At 43.9% G+C, this 22,318-nt stretch overlaps 2 protein-coding genes across 3 annotated transcripts in view; both read left to right on the top strand.

Moving 5' to 3' along the window:
• Positions 1–22,318, top strand: part of CRIPT (CXXC repeat containing interactor of PDZ3 domain) — a 63,702-nt gene that overhangs the window by 37,828 nt on the left and 3,556 nt on the right. Inside the window, exon 5 of one of the 2 annotated variants that reach the window (XM_030498758.2) lies at positions 10,828–11,123. The exons of the other annotated variant lie outside the window; for it this stretch is intronic. Coding sequence (XP_030354618.1) covers positions 10,828–11,009 — 182 coding nt within the window. The 3' untranslated portion in view covers positions 11,010–11,123. Of the gene's footprint in view, positions 1–10,827; positions 11,124–22,318 lie in introns of those variants that run through there. 2 annotated transcript variants of the gene reach the window in all.
• Positions 15,141–22,318, top strand: part of SOCS5 (suppressor of cytokine signaling 5) — a 35,237-nt gene continuing 28,059 nt past the window's right edge. The window contains exon 1 of the mRNA XM_030498747.1: positions 15,141–15,302. The gene's annotated coding sequence lies outside the window, so the exon portion shown is untranslated. The remainder of the gene's footprint in view (positions 15,303–22,318) is intronic.

Raw genomic sequence — 22,318 nt, 5'->3', positions numbered from 1 at the left:
TCATCAGGTTGAGTGGAGAGATATGACTTACTTATTCACACTGGTACCTGCTCTTTGGAAAGGACTTGCATTGGAGCAGTGGTTGGTTCCCTACTCTGTTGCTTGATACCATATGTAAGTACCATCAGATCAGACAGATTAGACTGGTTGAGTCCCAGGGGTAAAAGCAGCAAAGAGGAAAAAGAAAACCGCGAAAGCAAAGGAAGAGAAAAAAAAAAGAAAAGAAAAAAGAAAAAACCCAAGCAAAAGAAAGCAGATGAGACCAAAGTCTCATCAGGCCAGGTCAAAGGTTTAGCAGTAGGAACAGTATCATAGACGAGAACTTTATATGCCAAATATCACATCACATGTGGTAAAAATTTGAAGCCAGATGTCACTGAATCTTCAGAAGTCACGTGTTGACATCCTCTGTACAACTCCTAGGGGAAGGAAATACTTGTATCTAAAACTTTCTGTTTCTATATTGTTACTTAAGTTATATTTATTGCCTGACAGTGAAAAACTGATCTACACCTGTTATATCTAAATCTCATAACCAGTTTGAAACATCTATTTGACGTTTAAAAGAATGAGCCAGTTGTGTACTGTCTTTAGCTGTGACACTGTTGATCAGCTCATATTTATGTCTAATACATTGTACTCACAAAATGTGTGAAATGTTTTCGAGATACTATGGGAATGTAATCCTGACCTCTAAAAAAGAGTAAAATCTAGACAGTTCACTTCCACATTTGGTAAATGTTAACGCTAAGACATATTTAGCACAGTTCTAAAATTGAGACTCTTATCAGAGCTAACATAGAGTGGAAAGTAAAATTCAGTAAGAATATCCCTAAATTAAACTGTATCAGCCTTTCCCACAGTTCCTGTGATGCGTTCCAAATGGGTGGCAGTCAGATGGTAATTATAAATCATTGCTTTCAGTTCTCTAACTTGAGCACTATCCAAGATAGACAGTGAACACCTCTGAAATAGCATAGACAGTAACCTCAAAGACTTCAGGAAGACATTAGGTTCTGAAAACTGTCTTCTCACATCAGGTTTTTTCACTCCTTTGCAATTTGAGAAGGTGTTGGGCAGCGGAGGAGACTGGAATTATCTTGTGCAGGCTCAGGAAGATGGCACTGTTCTGTGTCACTCCCAAATCACATGGATTTTTTTTTTTCAGGAGCAGCACAAGAAACTTTTTTAAAAATGAAGATTATTGGCACTCACAGGGGACATCCTTACTCTGCTGAGGGCATTTTAGACACCTTATTGGATCAAATTCTTCTGTCACTGACTCACAGAGATCTATTAATATTGTCCAAAGGATCATGTATTGCCTTCTGCAAAAGATTGATGGTAGGTTTCCTACTTGCAGTTTCTTCCTGCACAGTTTACAGGATCCTACAAAATGTTCCAGCAAATTTAGGCTGGAGTAATACTAGAACAGCTACAGAAAGTGCTGGACACACAGAAACTGAACAGTGGGCAGGGGTTCTTTCAAAGTGAAGGTTAATAACACATAAATGGATTTCAAACAGAAGTCCTAAACCTGGTGAAATTTGTGCAGATACTTAACATTTTATTTTGTGAGCAGCTCCATTTAACTCAATGAGGCTCTTCACAGCATGTAAAACTTGACACATACACAAGCCTTTGCAGGATGAGGGCCAAAAATATTTTTTTTAAGAGTGTGACTTGCTTGGAGACATTCCAGAGGGAGAAAACATGTGGGGCTTTCTATAAAGTTGTTGGCACCATTCTGCTTATTAAACAGACATGAATTCACTCAAACAAGATAAGGTCTAGACATTTATATCAAGTGTGTGGAAGTTTGTGGCAAAAACTAAATCTTCCTATCTTACCCCAAGCTAATTCAACACTAAGTATATAAGACAAGAATTTATTGTTCAATTTGCAGCTTGCGTATTGAAGAGCGATGTATTCATTTCAGGAACAGAGTGTAATTTTAGATCAGTATTGAAGGTGAGATGAAAATGTGAAAGCTGGGGATGCCAGCAGGGCTTTTCAAGACCGAGCCCAGTATAGTTCTTGAACTACAGTGATTGTGAGATGAAAGAAATTATAGAACAGACTTTACTGGTCTGAGTGGAACCTGCTACATACCTGAGTTTTTTCACCCCTCAGTTGTTATCATGGGCATGGCCCCAAACCACTTCAGGTAAATGCTTCTCCATTATAGCTCTTCAAGAAAACAGAAATAGTTGTTTGGCCCACTGGGTTCTGGACTGCTTGGTGGTAGGTGCCAGCACTTTAAATAAGCAGCCTAGGGAGACACGTGGAACATCTGGCCACAGCAGCTACTTTTAATCACACAGGGCACGGGTCACATTGCAGGACAGCACAGAAAATCAGTGTCACATTTAGCAAAGCACGTTTACTTGACCACAAGGTGGTGAGGTCAGACTTAAAAGCTTCTGCAGATGTAGGCAGGAACCCAGCAGGATTTTCATAAGCCCCCAAGTGCTTGTTTCCTGCTGGTTTCTCACTGGGGCTGTCTTTGTAGTAATACTTTAAAAATACTTCAAAAACACAGCGTTAGGTGTCTCAAGGCACACTGCCTTGCTTCAGGCTGCAGACAGCCAGGCACTGCTGGTAAGGTTAACTGGTTTTCAACTACAGTTACTTTTAGGGCATCTGCCCCGTGTCCGTACCAAAATCCTCCAGAGCTCCTAGTCTGGGAACACAGGAGAACAGGGACAATTGCTACACGAGCCAGGTACATTTTAGTTAACAGAATTGGATAGGAAGTCTTTTTCATCTCCTGGAGTGTGCTAATCCCTGTGAATTTTTCAACAGAGATAGCACCCCATATATACAAGGAAAAGAATAGTTTCTTAACTGCTTGGTCTGGGCTTGGTGCTTCAGAATCATCTTTGCAAGTGAGGATGCCTACCCTCCCTTACTGGTGCTGTCCAGCCCCAAACTGGGCATACTGGAAAGCATCAGGCCCCTTCTCTAGGCAACTTCTGCATTCCTATTTGTAAAGTTGCACACTTTGAAGATAGGGGAACACATGCTCCTCGCAAGATGATCTCCAGTTCAGTGATATCTCTCAGAGCCAATTTTAAATGCATTGCTGGAAAGTCTGTTACAGAAATGTATATAACCTATATTATCACTTGCCTGAAAAAAACTGAGGGTGAGGGAGGGAGGGAGGAAGTTCTCAAGGAAGTTAGTTGCATTTTCAAGATTTCAGAGCGTTTAGAACTAGCAGTAATGAATCTGGACCAATGTCCTTGGAAAGGCTGTACAGGGAATGCAAAGATCAGCAGAGTAGCACTAGATGGCACTACAGTAATTTTCACTCCTAAAGTGTAGGCCAAGCTTAGGAAAATATGGACTCTGGTCAAGCTCCGAATTGGCAGCTCACATTTACCATCTAAATTTTACCTGGGTGGCCTGAGGAGATTCTGAGGACTATGAGACATAGCAGTCTTTCCAAGGATTGTAATATATAGCCTTGAGTAAGTTGATAAGTGATATAAAATATATGATGAACAGTGTGAAAAGCTATCTGAATGCTTTCATTTCACAAAGTGAGACCGCAAGGCCTGTTATGTTCTGTTGAACCCAAGGTAAGGATATCCAGATTCAGTACATCTAAAAGCATCTCACTCAAAAGCACACAAAAAACGTTATGTGTCATCCAGGCAACTGGATAGTTCAACGTCTGCCTGCAGGTATAAACTGGCTGGTTAGAACTACAGTGTTTTGTGCCTAAAAACGAAAATTTGACTTAGCGAACCAAAACCAGCTAGATTTTGGGACTAGCCTCATAGCTTGCATTTCCTGTGATAGAGTTAAATGCTGACTATTGCCAATTTCTTTTATAGTTTCCCACAGATGGTAGCTAACATCAAGGCTTGATACATATCTTGCTCCTAGTGACAGACCATGTAGCTTGTTGTCTGTAACAGGTACTGCAGTAAGCTGATTTGAAAGCCCGGTTTTAGAACTTTGCAGAAGGATAGTCTTATAGGAACAACTGATTGATTCTGTAGCTTGTATTATCAAATACATAGGGGAGAAAATAGAGCCTTTTGAAAAAATCATACTCATTCTTGCAAGTTGAACCAATTTAAACTAGATTCAAGTGGTTGTTGCAATTTAAAGGACATGGTCTATCTCAGATTTGAGTTTTGAAACATTGTAGAACAAGATTTATAAATCTTGCAAATCCTTTTAAAGGAAACATCTAAGTGCAGATTATTCACTACAACAGCACTACAAGTTATTTTTATAATATGATGATTATTTTTCTATTACGCGTTTCTGTGAGTTATATTTTGCCTTCTGTTATGCTCCAGGTTTAGATCCGCAAAGGGTAATTAGTATCTATTTCACTGGAATCAGTGGGAGTTAGGTATTTCAGAGACAGGGAACTCTGACATTTAAGTTTAAAGGAGAAATCAGCATGAAAGTTTAAGTTTATTCATGTAAATCTGATCCTAGTAATACAGCCACATACCCTTTAGGGATATCGCCAGCTAAAAGGCCATCTACTTGTCAGTTACAAATAAAAAAATCTAATAGTACATTCCTGTACTACAAGAATGTTCTTTAACAATGGAAATAGCCTGACTGGAGACAATAAGGTTGCTTAGAAGAATAAGCACTGGAACCAGTAGTATTATTTGACCCTAGGTCATGTTCCCACCCAGCCAATATATGCATGTTAGCCCCAATGGGTTTGCAACAAAAAACGGGCGGAAAAGAGGGGTAATAATAGTCAGAGCATAAAAATCTAGCATTGTACCACTGCTTCAAACTGCCAACATTTAAATAGCATTGTTTAATCAGAAATTAAATCCCCCTTATGCTGGAATTGGACTGTTTGCCCATGCAAGGCTAAACCTGTGGTAAAGATGAGAGACATATGATGTCCAAAACCACTTTAAACTGTCTCTTTTAGTCATAAGCCACTGCTCTTTGAAATGATTCCTGTGTGGTTCTGAGCACATCCTGAGAAAATGTTCTAGTTGTCCTACTTCTTCTAATGTGTACTCTAATAAGGGCTCCTTTAATCTGTGCTTTAAATCTCCTTTAATCTGGTCGCTGTTTTACACTTTGAGATGTACCCCTGAGGCCTCCTCTTGCCTCAGAAGAGGCTTGAAAACAACCATAACTTGCTGCTTGCTTTCTCAGACATGTCTATGTCGACATTCCTGGAGTTGATGTTGGTCCTGATAGACATGTCCTAAAAGCAGACTCCATCCTAAGTGCAAAAGTGGTCTGTGTAGTTGGCAACGAATGGCACTCACGGAAACACTCTCTGGTGAAGGTCTGATGAGACATGCAGTTTGTTGTTCAGCCCATTTTGCAACCTGAGTGACTTAACCCACTTGAAGTCCAGAAAAGCAGCTGCAAAAGTTTCCTGAACAGTGTGGTATGCCTGTGGGAAACACCACCACTGTCCCAAAGGTCACTGTTGTCACTATCACCCCAACACCAAAGTAAATGAGGCAGTGCCTAGCCTTACTTTGAGCGAGTACAGCCACAGCAGTAGTGTGTCACTGCCCAGCTCCGCAGGCTTGGGAAGAGATATGGGTCTGACAAATGTGCTTGGTTCAGTGCTAATGACATTGCTAAACCACTGCATCTGTGTGTATGTGGGTGTGTGAGGTAGGAGGTCAGGGAGTTGTCTTACTCTTACCTTAGCTCTATTACCTGAGCACGACGTATCTCACCTAAAGTAGTCACCTATGCTCCCTTGTGTCAATGGCAAGGTAGTAGGGTAATACATCCTGTTCTGACCTAGGAGATAAAGCTTAGAAAACTAATTTTGAAAATTAATAGCTACTATTTAGTTAGCCGAACATACAAACATATAAACATATAACAGCATCATCATACTGATGCTGGCCTTAGTGTGGACACCTGCTTGGCATATCCTTGACACCTGGGCTCAAGTGATCTGGTGGACTCAATCCTCCCAGGTAGATGGGAATGCAAGTGTGCACCACTGCACCCAGAAAACAGCATGCCAACAGCATCCTGGGCTGCATCAGGAGGAGCACTGGGCAAGGGAGGCGATCCTTGCCCTCTGCTCAGCCCTGGAGAGGCCACACCTGGAGTGCTGTGTCTAGGTCTGGACTCCCCAGTACAGGAGAGATGTGGACTTACTGAGAGAGTCCAGCTAGCATAGGGCCACAAGAGACTGGAGCCTCATTCGCAGGAGGAGAGGCTTGGAGAGGTTGGACTGCTTCAGCCTAGAGAAAAGGAGGTGCAGGGTGATCTTATCCATGTGTACGAATACCTGATGGGAGGGAATGAGGAAAAGGGAAGCAAGCTCTTCTCAGTAGTGCCCAGAGACAGGAAAAGAGGCAATAGGCACAAACTGAAACACATGAAATTCCATCTGAATAATAGAAAACACTTTCTTACTGTAAGAATGATCGAACACTGGCACAGGTTGGCCAGGGAGGTTGTGGAGTCTCCATCCTTGGAGATACTCAAAACTCAGCTGGATGCAGCCCTGGTCAACCTATACTAGCTGACCCTGCTTAAGCAACCTCAACCATTCTGTGACACTGTGATTCTATGAATTTGCTTCAAGAAAAGAAAGCTTCAGGTCTTTATTGAGTTGATACTATAAGGACAACATCTTTTAAAGTACAATCTATAGTAAATCCATATAGCTCTGATATAGGAAATAGGCACTAATTTAACATAAACCTGGTTTACCTTATGTAGATGACACTGGATTCACATAAATTCTATGCTTATTAGTAATCTTTCACTCTCACTTGCCTGCAATATTTATTTGTGCATCTCTCTTCAATTATGGCTTTATTCATATTCTCCTTCAACAACAGAAAAAAACCTCAACCCAACCCAGACCAAACAAAAAACAACCAATGAACCAAGAAACCTACAACCCCCCAAAAAATCGAAACGAAATAAATAAACCACTTCGTATTTTCTATGTTTCTTGATGAAGAGTTAAGAAAACCTGAGATGGGTTCTCTGTTATTGGTTACTAATATATATTTATGCATACACACATGCACACGCTCAGACATAAGATCATTTAAGGTAAATCATGCAGGTATTTTGACATTGTATGAACTCCTTCAACGCTTTCTTCTATTAAGTTTAGCTGTCAACCTTCAGAAACCACATTAGTAGCCATTAATACAGAACATTACCGATTATAATCAGATTTTTATGAAAGCAAGAGATCTAAATCCTCAATCCTACATCACTGATCTTCATCCCAGTGCTCTGAAAACACAGAGCAAGTTCAAAACTCCTTTGCTGCAAGTGTGGGAATCTCCAAGCGCAGTGAAGCCACGGACCAGAATGTCTCCCAAACCACGTCCTGGTCGGCGCTGCCACAGAAGAATACAGCCTGCATAGATATTCCTAGGGACTGTTCAGCTGCTTTAATCTATGCTTAAATTATGCTGAAAGTCAAGTGGCCTGGGGAACAAAGAGATATTTTAAAGCAACTTTGTAGGTTGCTCACACCTATATTCAGAAGCCTTGGCCTATGTCTCTTGCCTTGATTCCTTACTTGTTTGCACCTAAATTTCATTGTAAAACTCAGAAAGATGAAATAAACCAACCTTGTTCATGCTGGTGTCGGGCATCTGAGTTATGCATCACTTTGCTTTGCCCCTTTCTAACTGACTCTGACTTCTGCAAGTGAAAAGTGCTATTATCAATGCTGAAAACTTGTCTTCCCTGTTGAATCACAGAAGGCACAGGCTGCCAATCTTGCAGTACAGTGCCCAGTCACAGGGTCTGAACACTGAAAAATACAAGCCTGGAATGTATTTGGGTGGCTTTAACTAGGTTTCAACCTAATCTTTTCCTACTGTTGCTGTAGCCTGAAAAACTATGCAAATGCATTGCTGCTGAAGAAAGGAGGTAAAATGAAACAAGTCCAGACAGCAGAAACGCCAGCTCACATTAGTAGTCTGCCATGGTGAAATAAACCAGATCTTCAGACAAAATAGGCACAAATGAAGGTCTCATCGAGAATATAGCTGCTTGAATAGGAACAGCTCTAATCTCAGCACTGCCACAAATCCTCTTTGAGAAAATGAATTTTGGAACACTAAATTTTTAACTGTTTTTCAGTTTCCATGGAACAACACTGTGCCTCAGGCCACTGTAATAACATTCCTGGCTTGCCCTGCTGTAACAATCTGTAAAAACCCATCCAGTCAGATGATTTGGGTTTTAGTATCAAGTTGCTTTGGAGAACATTCATGGTTGGAAGTGAATAATAATATGGTTTATTATTACTGTAAAAAAAAAAAAGAAGAAAAGCTAGAAGTGATTTGCTTTTGCTCATTGGGGAGCTCTGGTTTGTTATTACATTCTATGCAATGGTAATTAATGACTCCACAACCAGCACTAAAACAGTGTTCCCTGGCTAAAATTTTCAAAAGTAACTAAGGTTTCTCTGCTTTTATGTGTTCATAAAGAAGGGACATGGTTTTCAGAAAATGCTAAGCACTGACTTTCTGCAAATCGTCTACCTTCCTCTTAAAACCTTCAGACCCTGTCATTTGAAGGTCATGGTAGGTGCTGTTTACTGGTAACAAAAGCATGTCAATTCACAAATTGGCAATGGAGCACCAGAATAGATCCCAGATAAATCTATTTCAAAGGAAAACATTTTAAAATGTTACTGTTCTTCCACCTGCAAGACTTCTGGACTCTTGGGGTGATTGGAAGCTACTTAAGGAACAAGCGTGTAAGCAAAAGAGAGTTAGCTAGGGACTGGTTCTAGCAGTTGTTTTGTATTACTTAGTAAAACAAAGATCAAGACCAAGATCCTAGAGTCTTGGGTGGTGCTTGGACATGTCAGAGTACTTTTGAATGTCACTGTATGCACTGCACCTGCCTGAAGCTGTCCTGGAGCCTGGCTGTCCTTTGCTTGGCAGGAGGAATCACTGTTAACACTTGTGTGAAGTGGGGAACCTGCAACTCAATCAGAAAGCTGATGTTTCAGCCTTGTTGTCAATGCTCATTCAAGGTATGCAATGATGGAGAAAGGAACATCATAGATGTCCTTATTTCATCCACCCAAATGACTCAGCATCAGAAAAATCCAAAAAGGCTTCTAAGTCTTCCTCCCAGCTCAGCTGCACTGGAGCAGAGAGAAGGCGGCAAAGGACTGAAGGAGAAAGCAATCAACTACTTCCGAGCTCTCCCTCTGCCACAGTGATTACCACAGGGTATCTTTATTTCATGCCCCTCTACATCTAGTCATGTTCAGTTAGCCCTGATTAAAAACCTTTGGGCCTATGTCTCCCTGGCTTGGTTCCAGTCATTGCAGCCTTGCCTTTCTTCAAAGGGAAGCCCCAGGACAGGGCGAGTGTGCTGGGTATCCAGGTCAGCAGTTCAAAAACACATTTCTCTTCTGATACCAGAGGCTCTCACATCTTTAAGTACAGATTTGCCTTCTATTCATTTGGGCAAGATGAAACATTTTGTCCTGTTAAATTAACAGTGAGTATGCTTGCAAACAACCAGATGACCATACTGTGGCTGATTTCACATGCAAGTGAAACTGTCAGAGGTCAGTAAAGGTAAAGCAAGGCAGCACTTGGTAGCTCAAGGTGCTCAGCTGCATGGAACTGGCTGGCCTGCTGATGGAGTTCTTAATCCTAAACCTGTCCTATGTTGGGATTATTTTTGTTGAATTAGACACAAGGCAAGACCGCTCACTTGTGTGAGCTTGCTGTACCTTCCCCAGGATTGTGCACTTTTGCTTTGCAGAGGACTTTGTCCCTACTGTAAGTCACTCTTCCCAAGTCTTGTGATTTATCTAGTATATGCTCAACATCCTTTTGCTTCAAGGTGTCCTTTGCAGACAGGATTTATCCGCAGACACCAAGATTTCATCAGCAGGATAATGAAAGTGGTTATTGTTTTACTCCAGCTCTCTTACCCTGCTTTTATCTTAGATTTTCCATCACTAATGCCTCTCTTCTGCCTGGCTGAAGGAGAGAGAATTGTTCATCTAGTTCCAGTCTGAAGGGAAAAAGCCTGGAAGTAAGGAGATAGCATCAAATGATCACACTGCTCTGACTTTCATGGGCAGTTCTCTGGCTGTGTGTCACTGTGGCCTGGAAGAAGCATCCTAGCACAGGGAAGCCCTACCACTACAGCTGGACCATGGTTCTCACAGACACAGAGACTTCTGGGCACAGGGCAGGGATGCTGGGTCTGCTTGCTATGCCAGCCAGAATTGAAAGGGCACTATTTTGCTTTGCTGAACTACAAATCGATTTTACAACTCTGACACACTGAGGTGTGGTATGTGACTGATGGTGCTGCTAGGAGTGAGGGGAGAACGTGTGCCTTGACTAACTTCATCAAACTTCGTGAAGTTCCATTTGGAATTAAGAAGTTTTATTTAGGGTCTATGCCTGTGTTTGCTTTCTCAGAATTACACTAGGCTGCCGAGAGGATAAACCCTGAAGAAGGAAGTGGAATAAAGTGAGGGCTGGGTCAGGCAGTATTTCATGCAGAACTGGGATCAGTCAAGGACATACTGACAAGCAATGATCCAGCAGAGCTGGGCTGGGAAAAGCGGTTAGTGTGGCAGCTCGGGCCTGGTGAAGCAGCCATGGTGGCTGATAGCACAGCAAGTGGGCAGTGTCACCCTGGAGTGGCAGGCTGAGGGCACGGTGCACGGCATGCCCAGCAGTGCTGTGCTGCACTGTTGGCAGCAAACACAGGAGCTGGCGGCATGCCTGGCAAATAAACATTGAAAGATGAAAGCAGGCCAATGTGGGAGGTAGCAGCCTGCTCAGTTTCCAGCCTCTGATCACCTTCTTCCAAGCCCTGTCTCCTCAGTGTCCCCTTGTCCTCTCACAATGAATGGATCATTGCCCTCCATCGGGAAAATGAACTGCCACATGAATGAAGAGGTTGCCCAGATGATTCCCCAGAGAATTGCTTTGCATTCAGGGGTGTGTGCACATCCTGAGAAAGGAGGTGATCTGGCTTCTTTTAATAGACTCATTGCAGCCTCATAGTCTGGAGCATCCACAATGGCCCATGGTTTCCTCATTTCCTTCTCAGAATCTTACTGATACAGTTCTTTAAGATGTCCATACCAACACGAGTAGAGAAATACCACAGCAAGTAGCACCATGCTTTGAGGTCTAAGTGTTGGTCCCTTGCACGAATGCTTCCTCCCAAAATCTAAACAGATCCCACAGCTGTGTGGGTCAGGCTGATGAAGCCTGGGGATGGTAACCACCAATTGCACAATTGCCATCCTGCTGCACTCTGGTTACACATAGCTCTGCTGGTATTAGGAAGTTTTCTTCTTGTTATAGCACGTAGCAGACTATTTTGTTTCTTTTCCTCCATCCTATCATCAGATCCCCAACAATGGAACATATGGTAGTAAAACCAAAGCAGTTGATTATTGCTCTCTTCAGTTACTAGTCCTTTGCTCAAGCAGCATTAGATGAAGATGACTTGCTGAACCTTAACCCTGACAAAAATGGTAGCATCAAGAGGATTTGCTCTGTGGGTAAGAGATAGAGCAAATCTGGGAGTGTATTTTACTAAAACTTTATACTTCTGAGAAGTTTGTAAGTATCTAGCATAAAAATATTTACTACATGCTAGACATAAAAATGAATGCTAGTTTGCTACAGAAGTAATTGAAAAGAGAAACAGCCTACAAGTTGAAGTTAAAACTCACTTAGGGAACTTCATACAAGCGGAGTCAGTACTGGGTAACTGCAGAAGAGATTGTTGTGGTTTAACCCCAGCTGGCAGCTGAGCACCACCCAGCTGCTTGCTCACTGCCTTCCATGGCCCCGGTGCAATGGGGAGAGAATCAGAAAGGTAAAAGCAAGAAAACTTGTGGGTTGAGTTAAAGACAGTTTAATCAGTAAAGCAAAAGCCACGCACACAAGCAAAGCAAAACAAGGAATTCATTCACCACTTCCCATTGGCAGGCAGGTGTTCTGCATCTCCAGGAGAGCAGAGCTCCATCATGCATAACAGTTACTTGGGAAAACAAGCACCATTACTCCAAACATACCCCACTTCCTTCTTTTTCCTCAGCTCTATATGCTGAGCATGATGCCATATGGTGTGGAATATCCCTGGGGTCAGTTGGGGTCAGCTGTTCCAGCTGTGTCCCCTCCCAACTCCTTGTGCACCCCCAGCCTCCTCACCGGTGGGGTGGTGTGAGGAGCAGAAAAGGCCTTGACTCTGTGTAAGCACTGCTCAGCAATAATGAAAACATCCCAGCACTGTTGCCAACACAAATCCAAAACACAGCCCCATACCAGCTACTATGAAGAAAATTAACTCTATCCCAGCCAAAGCCAGCACAAAGATAAGTGCCCTCAGGTGATGCGGTGATATTAAATGTTACAGGATCATGGAATGGTAGAGGTTGGAAGTGACCTCTGGAGGTCATCTTGTCCAGCCTCCCCTGATCGTGCAGGATCAAGCTAGAGCTGGTTGCCCAAGACCACGTTCAGGCTTTTGAGTATCTCTAAGGATGGAGACTCCACGATCTCTCTGGGCAACCTGTTCCAGTGCTTAATCACCCTCACTGTGAAAAAGTGTTTCCTGACGTTCAGGCAGAACATCCTGTGTTTCAGTCTGTGCCCATTTCCTCTGGTCCTGTCACTGGGCAGCACTGTTAAGAGTCTGGCTCCATCCTCTTCACATCCTCCCTTCAAATATTTATATACATTGATGAGGTCCCCCTGAGACTTCTCTTCTTCAGGCTAAGCAGTCCCAGCTCTTCCAGCTTCTCTTCATAGGAGAAATGCTTCAATCCCTCACTGATCTTAGCATTCCTCTGCTGGACTCTCTCCAGTAGCTCCATCTCTCTCTTGTCCTGGGGACCCCAGAACTGGGCACAGGACTGCAGGTGCAGCCTCACCAGTGCAAAGGAGAGAGGAAGGATCACCTCCCTTGACCTGCTGCCACACTCCTCCTCATGCAGCCCAGGACTTCATTATGCTTCTCTGCAGCAAGGGCACATGGCTGCTCATGTTCAACTTGGTGTCCACCGGGACCCCAAGGCTGCTCTCTGCAAAGCTGCTTTCTAGCCAGTCAGCCCCAGCACACATATGGGGGCCTGGGGTTGTTGGTCCCCAAGTGCAGGACTTCGCATTTCCCCCTGTTGAACTGTTAGACTAACTAGATCCTGGCTGTGCTGGCTCTGTATTTATTTTGCTTGTTGTTACTACTTGTTAGCTCATTCTTTCTTGCACTGTTTATGTAGGGCTGCCAAGTGGCAATTTAGCTGCATCTGCGCTCCGTGCACATGAATCCTTCATGAGTGCTACCCTGTTCTAGAAATGTAAATTCACACATTGGCCTCATCAGTATCATTCTGAATGCAACTAACATCAATTATGTATGTTTCATTATATTTTTCATCCTCTTCCAAGGTGCAGAATTGCTTATACAGGGTATTATTTCAGCTCTGAGGTTTTTGCTGGTAATGCATATGCTACGCTGTGTTCTGTACGCAGAAGTATTCTGAAGCTGCCTCTTCCTCATGCTGAATGGGGCCTGTTAGCTCAGCCTCTCCTCACAGGGTAAGTGCTGCAGCTTTCCCTGGACAACTTGGTGGCATCCACTGAACTTGCTACAGTCTGTTGAAGTTTTCCTTGCAGTTGGACCCCCAAAACTGGACACACCATGCGTGGCTGAGTAGAAGCAGATGGATGCATTCCCTGGCCTCCTGGCTGTGCTCCTGGTGGTACAGCCCAGGGTGCTCTTGGCCTCTTTCGCTGCCAGGACACAGCGCTGGTTTGTGGCTAGCCTGCTCTCTACCAAGACCCCATGGCCTTTCCTTCAAAGCTGCTCCCCATCCCACCAGTCTCCAGCCTGTACTGTTACAGAGGGCTCTTCCTTCCCAGACGCTGGACTTGTTGAATTTCCCTATTACTTGTCCTTGCTGAATTCCCCACGCTTCCTGTCAGGCCATTCCTCCAACCAGCCTAGATCCCTCTGAACAGAAGGTCTGTCCTCCAGCATTTTCACTGTCTCACTTTAGCATTACCTGTGAACTCGATGAGCATGCACTCCCATCCTCCTCAAGTCACTGAGAAAGATGTCAAACAGAACTGGCCCCTGTGGTACTCCACTCCCCACTGCCAGCAGAGCACAACCCACTGACCCCGACCCTCCAAGCCTGGTGATCTAACCCTTTCCCCATCCAACCGTCCACCCTCAGACTGCAGCATCCCAGTTCATCTGCTGGATGCAGAAAGATGAGATGCGCTCCATTGCTTGCAATACCAAGTTGTCTTTTTGTACTGGGGCAGCAACGAGTGATTCCTCTGTCTGATGTGATCAAACGTACTTCATCTGTGCTTGAGCCAAGCAATGAATTTGCTCACCGTTATACAGAGGGAGGAAAAGGAGAGGAAGCTGTTCTGAACAGCGAATTACTCTCAACAGTACCCACACGTCTTCAGAAGTCTCTGTAAGCATTCACCAGTCCCTTCTGCTTACAAGAAGCCGTTTGACTTCAGATCCAGCGCTGGGGCAGCTGGTGCCGTTACCCAAGAGCAGCTCCACAGCAGGCACCCAGCCCACCCTGGGGGCTGCTCCGAGCACTCCCCCAAACCTTCCAAGGCCTGGCGGGGCGGCGGCACGCCGCACTGCCCGTCCCGGGGGGGAGGATTTCGGAGGCCGGGCGAGGCGCTGCCCCCGCCCGCAGCGCTTAGGGGGTGCGGGGCGGGGGGCACGGCTGTACCGGCGCCCGCCCCACCGCCGTTCCTATACTGACACCGAGCGTCACGAGAGAATTTCAGCCCGCCTGCGGACCCCCTGTCCGCCGGTGCCCGGCGGACGGACCAAACCGAGTCCCGCCTCCTCCCCTACCGCTTCCTCCCGTCGGCCCCCGCCGCTTGACCCAGTCCCGCCCCGCGCCCGAACCCAAAATGGCCGCCGGCGAGCCCCTTCCCAGATTGGGCATCATGCCCTACTCCAAGATGGTGGCCAACGGAGACTAGCCGGAGACATCCTAGCGGGTCAGTCCCAGCGCCGCCGCCCGGTAGGCTGGGCGATGCCCCGCCTCAGCCAGCCTGCTGCTCCAATTGGCTCTGCGGAGGGCCAGGCGCGCTCTCATTGGCTAGCGACGTGTCGCTCCCGCTCTCTGCGCTCCGGGGCCCGGGGAACTATTTTCCATTCGGCGGAGGGGGGCTGGGGAGGGGGCTCCGTCGAATCGCTCCGTCCGCGCTGAGCGGCAGGCGGCGGGCCCGGGCGGGGCGCCGGAGGATGTCGGGGCCGCCGGGACGGCGCTGAGGCGTCGCTGTCCCCGCCGCGGCGCAGCGGTAGGTGCCTCCTGGTCGGGGCTTGGGCTTGGCGGACGGGACCTGCGCCGCTCGCCCCCCGGCGGCGAGAGGCGGCCGCTCCCCACCCCGCGGCCCCGGCCCCGCTGCTGCCTGCCGAGGCCGCGGCTCCGGCTCCGTGAGGGAGGCGGGGAGCTGCCGCCGTCTCCCGGCCGCGGGCAGCCAGCGCCCGAGGGAGCCGGGGGAAGGGAGGGCTCGGGCTCGGCCGAGGAGTGCCGCCGCGGGGCTCGGCCGGGCCGGGGTGCCCGCGGGGAAGGAGGCCGCCCCGGCGCGGGGGGCAGCGCCGCTCGGTCCCGGCGCCCTCCTGAGAGAGGCAGCCCCCGGCTGGGTCTGGCGTTGGCAGCGGAGCCCCAGGGGGTTGGGGTTCAAGCTGCCCCAGCCCCAATGCGGTGCCGGCGCCCCGAGGCGGGCGGTGGGGGTGCCCCGGGCCGGGCCGCCGCTCCCCTGGGCTTCCAGGTTAATTTGGCAGCTGGTCCAGCAATCGGGGGCGGGGGGGGGTGGCTGCGGGCTCCTCGAGTTGAGTTTGCACGCGTGTTTGTCCGTGTAGGAATCACCCCGGCAAAATTGCCCTTTTGAGTCTTCGGGGCACAGAACCGATTGTTAACCCCTTCTGCGGAGCGTGGCACGTTAAGCATCAGGCTGTTTCCCTCGTTAAGCGCTCGTAAAAGTTTGGAAGTCGTCTTTATATGCACCTAACTCAAAGTTATGAATGGTTTCTTGGAATTGTAGAAGCCGTAAATCGTGTTGTTTCTGCTGCTGTTAACTTTGTAATTCAATGCTTGCACAGAATCACAATAGCTGAATCCCGTGGAATACATTTCTGTCTCTGATATGTTTGTTTCATCGGGTTTGTGTGTCATCTGATCATGTATTCTTATGAGCACAGCATGTACAATAGTTACACTTCCATTCCCTGAATACTTATAGAATGCTTTTCTTTTATCTCTCTTTTTTCCCCCTCCTGTCTCCTCTAAAGCTTGTTGTTTTCTGCAATGTTTCTATGATTGTAAGCTATAAATTTTATAATGATCATCATATGGGGTGCCATATCCCATCATGTGTCCGTAGTAACATGGTTTAGTGGTTGACTTGGCAGTCCTGGGGGAACAGTTGGACTTGATGATATTAAAGGTCTTTTCCAGCCTGGTTGATTCTGTGATTCTGTGTGATGTATGATCCCTGACCATGCCACGCAAACCCTCTTATGACACTCACAGTGCTTTTCCACTGAAGCTAATTCCAGTATAGTTTGTAAGTTTGGTAAAGGTATGGCCCATCTCATACAAATTACAGCAACTTCAGGGGTGCTTTTGTTGGTGCAGTATACTCCTATAACAGGAAAACATTTTGGGGGTAGATGTGGCCCAACTCAACTATTTGCAGGGAGATTACATGACTGGAAAGTACTACTGAAGCTTGTATTTATATAACCTTACTTAAAAATAAATGTTAAAAAAACTTGCACAGAAGTTGACTGGATATCATTTTAAATTGATCTGCCTCTTTCAGAAGATAGATGAACTAAGTATGTGTGATGAGAGTGAAAATGTTGAGAGGTTTTTTCCTGGCTTTAAAACATTGTGCAGAAGACTAAATTGCATTTTCATGGCTATTTAAATACTTCAAATGCTTGAAATGCATTTGAGTGTTCTGTTTTCTTGAGTTTTTACTTTATCTTAACATCTTTTCTGTAATTAATTTTTAAACTCGAAATTCCCTTAGAGATGAGCAGTTGCATTTCAGGGCACTTTCCTGTTTTTTTGTTTCCTTCTTGGTGAATGGCAAAAAAGACCCTTCTGTGGTTGCCAGTACCACAGAAAATATTTTACTAGGTTTGAAGTATGTTATCATTTGAAATGTAGCTTTACAGTAGTTTCACTTTAATTTTGTTAATATCATATGAGTTAGGAGCCAGTACTGAAAGAAGATTGCTCAGTTGCTGGACCCTTTAGTGTGAACTTCTCTACAGAATCAGTGTCTTAATGTGCCTTTCTAGAAGTGCTTTTATCCTTATTATGGGATTATATGCAATCCTAATTTTATTTCATGTAAACCTGGTTAACTTTTTAGTTTAGGGCTCTTACTCCAAGATACCCTACTCTTACGAAAGAGAAGTTTTAGTCCCATTCCACCCTGCAAAGTGTATTTGTGCAACACGGAGATTGTAATTTATGGGTGCCGGAAGTCTTGAGTCCAATGAATTATCGAGGAGAATGGAATGTCCTTTCATAAGTCCATTTCAGGATGGGAAGTTGGGGTTGTGTCACTAGGTAATGACCATGGAGTACGTCACAGCCCCCAGATGCTGTTTGCCTTACTCAGGTCTCTTAACTTTGAGTTCAGATCTCTTATGGGCCACTGTGCGCACAGGTGACATTAGGGCAATTTTGTAGTTAAACTGTGTTGCATCTATGGAAATCTTGAGGTGTGGTTCACACACCTCAAGATCTCGTGATGTGCAGGTTTGTGCTGTTAAAGGTTTCCGGCTGAAGATGTCATGCAGCCCTGAACATAACCCCTGTTACCTTGAATATCCCCAGTTAATGAGATTGCTACAGGGAGATACTGGAAGAAGGCAAGTTCCCAAGTTAACAACCTCCTAATTCATTCAGTTGTCAGTCTGAAAACGAAGATATTCAAGTGGACCTGGTATCAAAGCAGTAGCCTCAGCAGTAAGGTCTCTGTCAGAACATATTTAATTGTTTTATTGTGGGTTTTGTACATTAATAACTATGGCAGAGTGAATTAGCTATACTTTTGGGGTGCATTCTTTGTCAGTCCAAAGCAAGCTACAAAAAAAGAGAAAACAACTTTGGGACCTGATGGACTGAGCTGCTAAGTGTGTTCTGATTGTTCCAGTTGGTCTTTTAGATGTCTTGCATCTACTCTGATTTCAGAATTGCATTAGCAGTACAACCAACTAGTGAATTCAGGCAGCTGGGTAGCATGCGGTAGCTTGACATGAACTTCATACATATGAGAGCATTGGAAAAATGGCTGGGTTAGTCCTTGGAGGAATATCTAGAATTTCTCCTCTGTTGCTCTTTTCACGATGGCAGGTACATCTAAGAAAGAGAGAGCAGATGGAAGGGATTAGAAATAACTGTGTTCTATTAGAAAAGTTTTGGTTTTTTCTTTTTTTAAATCATGTGGAACCTGTCATTCTGTGGCAAGGTTCTAGAGGGATGACTGTTCATTGAATTTGATGTGGCAATTCATGTGTTTCCCTGATGGACTAATAACCCAAGATGGTATATCATGCATCTTTCTGGTCGCATTCATTATGTTTGAAGTAAGAGATGCATTTTAGTCTAATCAAAGGATAGCGATGATTGCTGTTAACGGTTGTAAACCATCTTATCTGGTAATAAGGTACCTTATCTGGTACCTTATCTGGTAATAGCCTGTTGCTAAATAGCTTGATTTTTTTTTATTTTTTTATTTTTTAATAGATACTTCATGGGATTCAGGTGGCTCCATGTAACTTTCATGCAGTAGGTTGATCTATTCTTAAGATTTTGTTAAAGTGATGATGTTTCATTCACTGCTACAAATAGTGAAAACAAATTTAAAATCTAGACAAGATACCTTTTTTCTTCACTAAAATGTACATTCCTAACTTTGTAGAATGGAAGAAAAAACTTTCGATGTAAAGGCTTCACCAGAAACTTCTAAAATACTGGTTCCTATTCCAAAACATTGGGATAGGCTGGCTAGTTAAGTGATTCTTGAGTAGCTGTCTATTTTAGGCTGATTTCCTTGCCTCTAGTTTGCCCAAGAGCTGTGTTGGGTAGGTTCTTCAGCCTTAAGGGGAAATTAGCACTTAGTACTATGTTGTGGTATTTATGCCTAGAGGCTTCATTAAGGCCACAAGGTTTGGATGTCTTGAGAAATTTCCTGTGCTCCCCTCCATCTCATCATGCCCTGCACTGCGTTGAGGTGCCCCCTGTCTTCTAAAGGTGTCTGCCTAGTTTAAAAAAAACCTGTTTTGATTTATGGGGTTTGGGGTCAGAAGGATTATCAACTGTTCCAAAACTGTTAACCCATGCATTAGTTTGAAGCAAACATGCAATTGCTCCATTAAATAAGAAGCGCCCTGAAATGCTATGTGTTTGTGTGGTTTGGTTGTTGGACAGTTATTTTAATCTTTGAGCTATATCTAGTTAAAATGTTGTATTTAAAATTTAGTAAATGTATGCTATACCTTCTGGAGCCCTTATACTTTGTCAGCTCTATAAATTAACTCTGACACACTGAATATTTTTCACCAGCTAACGTAGCTGTTAGTTAAGTTAAATAAAGGAGAGAAGCCCACATGCTCTCTCCATGCATACAGCTGGACATCTCTTAAATTTTTCAAAAAAAATGAAATTTTGATTGCTTTTTAAAGCTTCATGAATACACTAATTGGTGAATCATCTAATGTGCAGTTTAGTTTCAGGAAATACAAAATGGCTCACTAACTTCATGGTTATAAGATTATGCAGACCACCTGAAAATCTCAGTAAGAAAATGTGTGCAGTGGTGGTAGTTGATATTTTTGGCTGTGAGAGGTTGGCTAAAACTCAGTGCAGTTATGCATAGCCTGCACTAGTTTATATGGTAGAAATTCCTTTGTAGAATTATCTGGAAGCAAGAAAGAATAATTTTACAGGTTTATCCGCTCTTGGGACCTTATCCAGATTTTGTTAAAGAAGTTTGCAGTCAGGAACCTCTTCTAGATCTGTAGCTGGTCCTGAATTCCTGGATAACATAGTAGTTGCTTTCCACCCTGTGCTTTTACACAGCCATGGTTGTTGGAATTCTTCAGCCTTAATGTTGGACAGCTGCAAAGCATTTAAAGCCTATCTTTGAAAGATTGGGATAAGAAGGAGGGGGAGACGGAGGCTGCCCAGATAAGTAATACTTCTTGGGGACTCTGAAGTATTTTCTTTATGTAGCCATATACGGTGTGTTCCTGGCTAGCTGGATACTACTAGATTATGTACTCTGTTATCAGCTGAAGTATTTAAACCAGTAGTCCTTTCTTGTGAAAGCTGGGGTCTCTATGCTAGTTGAAGAATCAAAGAGGTCAGGAATTTTCTTTTTACTGCAGCAGAATAAGAAGAAAAATCAATGCAGTGCACAAGGTCTCTTTATAAACTCCAGGTTTTAAAATAAATATTCTCACTGTTGTTCAAGATGCATGGGGCATTCTTGGAATACTGTTGTATCTCAACACATATTGCAATAGCGAGTTTCTTACAGACAGAAACTTAGTATTTGGAAGTGCTTCAGTAATTTCTGATTGGAGTATATTTACAGAGGTGAAATTTGAAAGAGTGTTTAAAAATTGAAGTAAAGTAGAAGCAATCGAAAAAGTTTTTCTGCAATACTAAATCTGTTAACAGTTTCATTTCTCCTCAGCAGAATGAATTCTGATAGTAATTCAACAGTCAGCCTGGCTCCCAGATGAAATCATTTGGGCCTCATTGTGCAAGGCCCAAATGTCAATCACAGGATTAAGAATTGTAATTCTGGGATAAAAAGGGCTGTCACTTAATACCTTTACAGATTCCCATTAGGCTAGTAGAGACTCAAGGGCTGCAGTTGAATGAATTAGGATTGAGAGAATCTCTTAGAATATTTGGCCTTCAGTAACAAAATCTTAGGTTGTAGTGATTGTTTATGCCAGTTTGACATAATTTTATTCATGGAACTTGGCTAGCTAAGGATCAATGTGTTTAATAGGGTAAACCTGCAAGTACCCTGTTTCTCGAAAAGAACTTGAGCACCAGACTTCCATTCCCAAGATGTCTCGAAGCTTCTGATGCCTTGAATTCTGTCTGCTTGGGTACATCTGCTTTTATATCTACTTGTATTCTATGCCTCTGTACCTTAGGTTTTTGGTTTTGCAGTGGGGCCTGTGCAGCAGAGTCTGATTTACTGACTGCCTCGCTTATGGAAAAAATAGCCATTACTAAACTTTGTTTTTGGAGAGCTTTTACATTGGGCCTCTGTGAAGAAGGAGGTGTTTTAATCATTCCTCTAGTGCAATAAGAGGTCTCTTGTTCTTTTGAAGTAGTATATGGATAAAGTGAATTAATTTTTAGACTGCAAATTATCTTTAATCTTGAGTTGACTGGAATCTTTGTGTGATAGATTTGGTTAAACACTTATACTGCTTAGTTGATGCTTTGTTTTCCTAGATCTTTAATTTTCACATTTCTGTTGGGGAATGGTGAATTACATAGTTCTTTTTTTAAACATATGTTAAACCTCACTTGGGTAGAAAGTGGAATTCAATTAAATATACAAATAGCATTTTAAAATTGGTTTGCAGTTTATTACTAAAGATGTGCTGGATGAGTAGTTAAACCAGCAATTTTACTTAAACACATTTTTTTTTTTAATGTAAAATTTGTCCAATAAGTTCAAATTTCTATTTGTGTGTTGGAGTATTTTAGACTTTGTAGATCTCATTTCTTGTGTATTGGTCTTACTTATGGCTTGGAAGAGGAAAATAACCGTGTATTCTTAAGCTGCCAAACAGTTGTGGTGTTAAAATTGCTAATACTTAACCTCTTAGCCAGACTTCTCATTCTTATCTTTACTAAAAGAACATTCCTTTCAACTATAAGCTATCAGCCTGTGATTGTTTCCACCATCCCGTTTGTGAGCCAGGATGGTACCGTGTGGCTGTGCCACTCCTATAGGCTCCACCGACACCATCTCTTCATATTGTCATGGTATTTACTGCTTGAGTCCTCCGCAGGATTGTGGCTGTTTAGCAAGGGACTTCAGGAGCCCATCCCTCAAGGGATGGGTACCTGGTTTTGTTCATGTTGAAATGATTGTTCTTTTGTTTTTCTGAAATAGTATATGTTGGGTCTTTGTGACCACTTGGCAGAGAAGTGGGAGAGATGCTGTCAATGTTTTCTCACTGTGATCATAGTTAATAAAGCTTCTGTCTGACCTGTCCTAAATTGTACCTGCATTATTGCGCGCTTGGGGTCCCC

The sequence above is a fragment of the Strigops habroptila genome, chromosome 10 (assembly GCF_004027225.2).
Source record: "Strigops habroptila isolate Jane chromosome 10, bStrHab1.2.pri, whole genome shotgun sequence".
Classification (NCBI taxonomy): Eukaryota; Metazoa; Chordata; class Aves; order Psittaciformes; family Psittacidae; genus Strigops; species Strigops habroptila.
The sequence above is the reverse complement of the archived record's forward strand: the minus strand, read 5'-3'. Positions and strand labels throughout refer to the sequence as shown.